The 8264-nt window shown below is 37.5% G+C and overlaps 2 protein-coding genes across 2 annotated transcripts in view; one reads left to right on the forward strand and one right to left on the reverse strand.

Moving 5' to 3' along the window:
• The window catches only part of LOC106878045 (uncharacterized), a 73558-nt gene extending 69791 nt beyond the window's left edge, over positions 1–3767 (reverse strand). Inside the window, exon 1 of the mRNA XM_014927133.2 lies at positions 3613–3767. The gene's annotated coding sequence lies outside the window, so the exon portion shown is untranslated. The remainder of the gene's footprint in view (positions 1–3612) is intronic.
• Positions 1–8264, forward strand: part of LOC106878041 (nephrocystin-3) — a 25333-nt gene that overhangs the window by 396 nt on the left and 16673 nt on the right. The window contains exons 2-5 of the mRNA XM_052976297.1: positions 1193–1336; positions 6445–6567; positions 7161–7316; positions 7848–7981. Coding sequence (XP_052832257.1) covers positions 1193–1336; positions 6445–6567; positions 7161–7316; positions 7848–7981 — 557 coding nt within the window. The remainder of the gene's footprint in view (positions 1–1192; positions 1337–6444; positions 6568–7160; positions 7317–7847; positions 7982–8264) is intronic.

Here is an 8264-nt window from a genome sequence, read left to right on the forward strand (position 1 = left end):
TATATATATATATATATATATATATATATAGCAACGTATATAGGCGCAAACGTCACTGTGTAGCACCTTGGGCAAGTGTCTTCTACTATGACCTCGGGCCGACCAAAGCCCTATGAGTAGACTGGGTAGATGGGAACTGAAAGAACTGCGCGGCTTATATATATATGTTCGTCCCCCACTGCCGCTTGACAACCAGTGTTGGTATGTTTACATACCCGTAACTTAGCGGTTCGGCAAATAAGTACCAGGATTTAAAAACAAAATAAGGACTGGGATCGATTTGTTCGACTAAAATTCTTCAAGGCGGTGCTCCAACATGGCCACAGTCTAATGACTGAAACAAGTAAAAAAAATAATAAAAGACGTCCATACACCACTGGCACATGGAGCCAACGAGCTCTAAGTAGTCGCCCGAATTTTTAGAAACAGCAGCCAACTTTCCCCTCAAATCACATGTGTATTGTCTCTGTTCAAAAACAAAAACAAAAGAAGAGCTTTGGACAATGTAGTGCTTGATGTACTTATCGTCATCATCCATGGCCCACACTGTGCCAGATCCACAGCAACCAACTTCTTCCAATGCAACCTACTTGTTGCATGTCTGAGTCGAAAAATGAAAGGATTTGTCGACCCAGCATCATGTTACACTGTCCTTTGTTTATCTCGGGCAGCTTCCTTCCATTACGCCTTCAAGTACAGCGGTTCTGATATCCCTTCAGCTCTTGAAATACGTCCAAAACAGCGACGTTTCCTTTGAATAACAATTTCCAGAAGTATTGGTTTTGTATCAATCTTGAATGAAATTGTTGGATCTCCTTTCATTATGGCTCCCCAAAGATCCGTCTGTCCAGCCATATCTCAAATGTTAATTTCTTGTCATCAGTAGAGTTCAGGGCTCTACATTTCGTAGCCACAGAGGGCTACAGACCAGCTGACACTCTTACGAGGTTGTATCTTGGTTTTAATGTCAACAGATCATCTTTCCAGATGTCGCCAGTCGTTTGTCGTGTTTGGTGCATCGTACCTTAGCTAGCATTCACTCTATTTCCTTGCTGCAATTGTTTGTGTCATTTAGTTCTGCATCAAGGTATGCACGTAAAGGAAAACACTGGGTCGATATTGACGTTTCCGATGTCGAGATGACAGTATTAATTGCACCATGACTTTGTTTTTGTATTTATCTGCAATCTAGATTCAGCAGAGACCACCTCGACCTGCTTGTCGGCTTTCTGGTGTGGCTAACGAAGCTGTTGCCACCTGCGTCCTCCTGATTTTAAAATTTCTGTTGTCTGGGATTGCTAATGTCATGACCACCTCACTGGAGATGCTTAAAAAGGTACTGAAAAATAAGGATGCTTCTTTAGTGGGTTCCGACGAGGAATGATTCGGTCTCACCAGATGCGACCGGAGAATATTTGATGGACTGCGTAGTTTTGCGGTGTTTCTAGAAGAAACATTGTGAAGCCACGCCCTATTGAATTTACTGCTGTCCCCAGTTTGGTGTATTGAAACTAAGCATTGCCAAAGTACCTATCATTTCTCCCCCACCATTATTAAGCTCTGGTCCCTGGTTCCTCGGACTCTCCTGGAGCCGCTCTCTGTTTTACCTTTTGCTTGTTTCAGTCATTAGACTGCGGCCATGCTGGAGCACCGTCTTATAGTTTTCGTTTAATGTATCGACCCCAGTATTTATTTTGCTTTTAAGCTCTGTACTTATTCTACCGATCCCTTTTGTTGAACTGCTAAGTTACGAGGACGTAAACACACAAACACCGGTTGTCAAGTGGTAGTGGACACACACATTATATATATATATATATATATATATATATATATATATATATATATATACACACACACACACACAGATGGGCTTCTTTCAGTTTCCGTCTACCAAATCCACTCCCAAGGCTTTGGTCAGCCCGAGGCTATAGCAGAAGACGCTGGCCCGAGGTACCACGCAGTAGGGCCTGATCCCAGTACAATGCGGCTGGGAAGCAACTTTCTTACCATTCATTATTAACGCCTGCGCCTTTTCGAAAACATTCTCTCCATCTACGTAGTTGTTTAGTCCTTAGAGATAATTCTAATTAGAACCTTCTTAATGACGTGAGATATCAATATAATTGTTCTGTAAATAGTGAATTACAAGAGGTCCCTCGTCTCGGGAACTAAAACGTAGGCACCTGTCTTCTACATGACGCAGACGATGCAGTGCACACGCACCGTGTCTGAAAGATAAAACGAGATGGTCGTGGCTGGAAAGCCTTCGATCACAGGTTTGCTCGATTACGGCTGACCTCAGATAACATACAACATTATTGGTACCTGCCTTATCAACACCATTAACCCCGCCTCCATATAAGACGAAATGATGATGTTGATATTTGGGTGAGGTCTCGAACCGAAAACAGCTGAAAGACAGATCGGTTATTATATAGTAACCGACAGATCCACCTGAAGACACCACAAATCAGCGGTTTTCAAACTTAACAATCATCGCAACCCCTATTTTAGCGAACGAGTTATCATAAATAATCAGTTTTTATTCTTATAATTATTGTTATATTTTCAATAAACCTCACTTAGCATTTCATACGTGGAGAAATATTCCTCACCGTTAGTTTATCGTAAATGTTAAAATCGACAGCCCTTATAGCTGTATTTTAAATATTTATAAACATTTCACATTTTAGCAAATATTTCAAAAGTAAAAGAATGTGTCTTCCCAATTCTGGAAGTTAGGAAGTGAAGCTGTAAAATAACGAAATTCATTTAGTCCAGTGTTTTTAAAATCGTCTCCGGTCATCTTCAATGAATGAATGAATAACAAACGATGATTCGTGGTTTTTTTTTAATACAGACGAAGAGGTCACGTTCTTTTTTTAAGGGAGGGATCGCCCGATTATATTGATCCCCTGATAACTGAATTATTCCGTCGATTGTGTTAAACATCGGAAAGTCGAAAGGGATTTGAAGTCAGAACATAACGGAGACGTACGTGACTAAATACCGCAAGGCATTTTGTCCGACGTTTCCACCATGCACGAAACCCGATTAAGATAATAGAGGTCTTATATAGATAATCGTTCTGGAATTTATAAAGACAATGAATTAAGTAAGAACGTGTGGCATTCATGACATTCCCACTGAAATTAAACGAGAGAAATGAAGTGAAATTGGGTTGTTAGATCTAATTGGGTAGTGGCTTCGGGCTCGTCAGGTTTACATTCCGTCAACATTTTTGTTATATAGGGCAACAGAGCATTTGTTGGGGATTATAATAACAGTAGTAAACACACAACGATCTTGTGATATTCATGTCTTTCAGTGAAACGTGTGGTGACGGTATTTACAAGGTAGATACACCTGGGGAATGTTTGGTTTAAATTGCAATTGGAGAGAATGAATAGAAAATACGTGAGAGATGAGAAAGAGAGAGGAACAGAAAAAAAGCGAAGGAAAAAAAAGAAAGAAATATACAGAAATGCATCAGAGAGAAAGCAAATGGATGTTACATATGGGACAATAAATAAACGGGGGGACTTTGTAAATAAATAGACTGTAAGGAAGAACCATGAAGTAAGAGATATGTTGTGAAGAAATACTGACCTTGGGTAAATTTTAGACGACAGCCAACATTGCTGGTTCCAATCAAAGCGGAGTAATACAAGATTAGCGGCTTATCACTACTTAACAACAACGTTTATAGCTTGGAACTATTTCGCCCTTCACTTCATCATTGAAGTCCATCTCTATTTTTGAATCAGAGACTTTGTTGGAAAATTAAGAAAAATAATATTAATTATAGATCAAAATTATCCTTTTTTTTCTTCTATTCTCATATTTTTATTTCTAGTTAATTCACTTTTTAATGGTCTTGTTTTGTTTTGTTTTGTTTTTTATTAAATTCGTTTGCGTTGAATTATCTATTGTTTTATATAATCCGCTAGTTTTATTATTTTAATATCATTTACTGCTTAGCATCAGACTGACTTCCGATTTTTTAGGTGTATTTTTTTCGTAATCTATTCTTTGTATAACCCAGGTCTTTATTTGATCCGAAGAAACTAAAAAAAAAACCGCTACAACTGAAAAAAACATACTTAAGAAATAAATAAATGCAGGACTATTTTTCTTCGGAGAAATTAGGCTGGGTGCTTTAATTAAGAGTTTTAATCACGCACTTAAGTGGAAGTATGGCGGAGCGCAACTTTCCTATCGTCCGCTTTATTTTCTCTTAATTAAATTTCAACCACAAAATGTTCTCAATTCATATAATATTTTATACCAGCACTATATTTATACACCATTTCTTTATTGTTTCCAGGATACCATGTTTTACATTCTAAGTATTTTAACAGAAATCTTGCATTTTTAAACCTATAACATATTCTCATCTTAACAGGTGTTTATTTAATTTTAAAATATTATTACCTATTTTTAAAAACACTTTATCTACTCGTGAAATAGGACGTTATTTATGTAGTATACCGTTTGCATATTCAAAATAATATTTTAAAATTTTCTAGATTTATTATTATCATTATTAGTATTATTATTATTATTTCGAAATCTATTTTGAATATTTTTCATCTTAACAAGGTTTATTAATTTTTTATTTCAAATTTACATCGAAAATGGTTTTAAAAACTACAACAGGAAGCCAACACAAAATTCAAACGCACCATTTTCTTACAATTTATTATACATAATTCCATTTCGGTTATATATGTGTGTGTGTGTGTGTGTTTACATTATCAGCGTTACTAAGATTAATATCTTAATTCTGTTCTAATGATTTCTCGTGAGAATCGTAGGAATTTATACCCTCACACACACACACACACACGCATACGTTGTTGTATAACTGCAGGGTGGTCCTTATCGAGAAAACCTGAGATCAAAGACATTTCACCTGTGATCATCGCGCCGCGTCTTTCTTTTTAAGGCATAATGTACTCTAGACCAGGGGTTTTCAAACTTTTTGACACGCGGACCCCTTTATATTTCAGGCTTTACCTTAGGGACCCCCTTATAAACGCTTATGAAATTTATACATAAATATTTGCTTAAAATAACATATATTTTTACATTTATTTATTTAACAGTATTTAACAAAATAGGTTTATTGTCAATTAAAAGATTTTGATTAAAAAACATAAAATCAAATTGCCCATAAAAAGTATTTGCTGTCCACGGACCCCCTGTCTTCTTCTTGCAGACCCCCTGTGGTCTGCGGACCACAGTTTGAAAACCCTTACTCTAAGAGATAACAATACTGTCATTTAACCTCAGGAAAACATCTCCTCCAGCTGATTTATTCAGAGTGCTTCTCATACCTGATATTTATTGTAAGCGGGAGATAAGGGACTAGTTTCCTAGTTACAAAATCAGTGATTGTATGACACTGTGTTTCCTATATATTGCAAGTGGGGTCAAACTGCTGCCATGCCTAGCAACGAATTCCCACCAGAGAGAAGGTCCAAAACAGATCAAAACCATGTAGTCTGGTGATCTTGAAACCAGGGTGGCAGGAGTTATCTCCTGCTTGCAATAAATATTGAGTGCAAGAAGCACACTGAATCAACCAGTTGCAAGAGATGTATTCCCGGGGTTAAATGGCAATAATATTGTCTCTTAGAGGAAAGCCACATTAAAGTGGTCGTGCACAATACTTTTTCGTTCATATATTATTTCAATCTCAAGCAGATTTTCTAATGGAGTAGTTTCCTAATCATAATTTAGTTTAACATTAAACCAAAGTGGAAAAATAAGGGGAAAAGAAGTTGATGCTTTAAAATCAACAAAAGTTTATATCGGACATGACTGTCCGATTGAGAACAACAAGAAAAGTTTCTTTACATAGCAGAATTTTTTGATAGAGAACAAGAATTAAGTTTAAATCATTATGTAGATATGTGTGTGTGTGTATTTATCTGTGCTTTCATAATGTGAATATGTTCCTGTGTTCTTTATAAGAGACTTTGCAAACAGACTTTGCCAATGCTGGTGCCACATAAAAAGCATGCAGTCCACTCTGTAAAGTGGTTGGCATTAGGACAGGCATCCAGCTGTGAAAACCATGCCAAAACAGACAGTGGAGCTTGGCACAGTCTTGTGGCATGCCAGCTCCTGTCAAACCATCCAACCCATGCTAGAATGGAAAAAGAATCGTTCTGTTTTTTTTTTTATATAATTCAGGCAAAAATAAGGCAGCATCGTTAGCGGCATTTTGTCCATCTTTGCATTCCGAGTTCAAATTCTGCCAAGGTCAGTTTTGCCTTTTATCCTTCCAGGGTCAATAAAATACATACCAGTTGAACACTGGGGTCAATGTAATCGACTTAAACCCTCCCTCGAAATTGCTGGCCTTGTGCCAAAAATCCGAAGCCCCTATTTCAGGCCAAAATGTGTGTAAATTGATTGTCTGTGAACTTCTAGAATTTTCTTGTTTCTTCTCTTTTGCAGCCAGACAGAATTATCAAATATAAACCAGTCTATAAAGGCCTGACCGGGAAGAGAAAAAGACCCAAACTACAGTTTAATGATTGTCTGAAGGAAATGGTAAGTTGGGAATGACGGTGATGATGATGATGTCGTCACCACCACCACAACCATCATTGCCATCATCATTATCACATTAATCATCGCAATCATCCCATTAGTCATCATGGCTACCATCATCACAGTAATTATTAAATCACCATCATCATCATCACCACCACCATAATAATAATAATCCTTACCATTACCTTTGTCACCATCATCACCACCACCACCACTACCATCATCACTATCATTGTCGCCACCACCATCACATTCGCCATCATCCTCGTTATCTTCATCATCATCACCACCATCAGCCATAGTCCTGGTTTACCAAGTTAATGTCGTAAGAAGCCAACAAATAAAACATATTTGTGTCTGTTTGGAACAAAATTTTACACTAACACCTCACTAATTTTGGTTTGTAATATCCATAATATAATTCTATTTTAAAATATAAAATTACACTTGACCGGTTTCACATTAGATTTTCAAACGTATATACTGTACGAAGCTGTGTCAGAAATTGTGTCTGTTTTGGCCATTATTGTATTTTTTTATGCTTTCCTTCTCTGCCACCATTTCTACCATCGTAATCATTCGTCTTTCAGATCTGCGAGTTTGTGAAGATGAGAATCCTCCATGACTACCTCGGCCACCCGTGTCACCGAGGTATGTACTACGACCACATGGCACGACAACTTCACGAGAGTTTCATGCTGAAGAAGAGCGAACGGGTAATGGGACGTGAGAAAATAATTAACGAGGTAAGGCAAATTAACAACAATTTTGTTATGCATGCATATGAGCGATTGAAAGAGAGGACTGGATCAATGTGAAATGAAGTGTTTTGCTCAAGAACACAACATGCAGCCCTGTCTGGGAATCAAACCCATGAACTAGTGATCATGAGTGCAACAGCATAACCACTAGGCCATGTACCTTCACACACACACACACACACACACACATATATATATATATATGAAAGAAGGTTATTTGGTCATAGAGAATCTACCTCAATAAATTCTGTGCAACCCATGCTGGCATAGAAAAGAGGACATTAAATAATGATTAGACATATATGTGGAAGGAGATAGCAAGACTAGGTTTACTTAAGGGGGCTTCCCATAGGGGCCAATTTCTATTTTCTGACATTTTTCCAAAATGGCCAAGTCTCAGGGTTTCCTAAATTTAAACATCCAACCTGTAATTAAGAAAAACAAAATAAAAAGAATTGTTGCTCATTAAAAATTAATTTTATATTTTTCTATGTTTGTTTATTTGTATCCAACCAGATTGAAGAATACATTGTCCAAGAGAAAAGAGACGTACCTCTTATTTTGGTGGGTGGAGCTGGTTCAGGCAAGTCTTCAGTTCTGTGCAAGGCTGCAGCTCTTATTTCTAAAAAGGCTAGTGAGGATCTGAAAAGGTAAGCACCCACCCCTTACATCACCTCTCACTTCCTCCCTGTCCCTCACCCTAGCTCCATCTTTCAAACATACCCTAACTCCTTTCAGTGAAATTATTCAGAAAAGCCCTTGGAATTTTGTCTAAAAGAGCCAAGCTCTTTCATGCTCTGGTTTCGTACCATTTATATTCACAGGCTTGGCTGTGTGATTAAGAAGCTTGCTTCCCTCTGTAGTTGGAATATTCAATGTGAAATGTGTTTGGTGAATACTGGTGATCTTGTCAGTGCTGGTGCCACATAAGAA

This window comes from Octopus bimaculoides, chromosome 24 (assembly GCF_001194135.2).
Source record: "Octopus bimaculoides isolate UCB-OBI-ISO-001 chromosome 24, ASM119413v2, whole genome shotgun sequence".
In the NCBI taxonomy this organism is placed as follows: domain Eukaryota; kingdom Metazoa; phylum Mollusca; class Cephalopoda; order Octopoda; family Octopodidae; genus Octopus; species Octopus bimaculoides.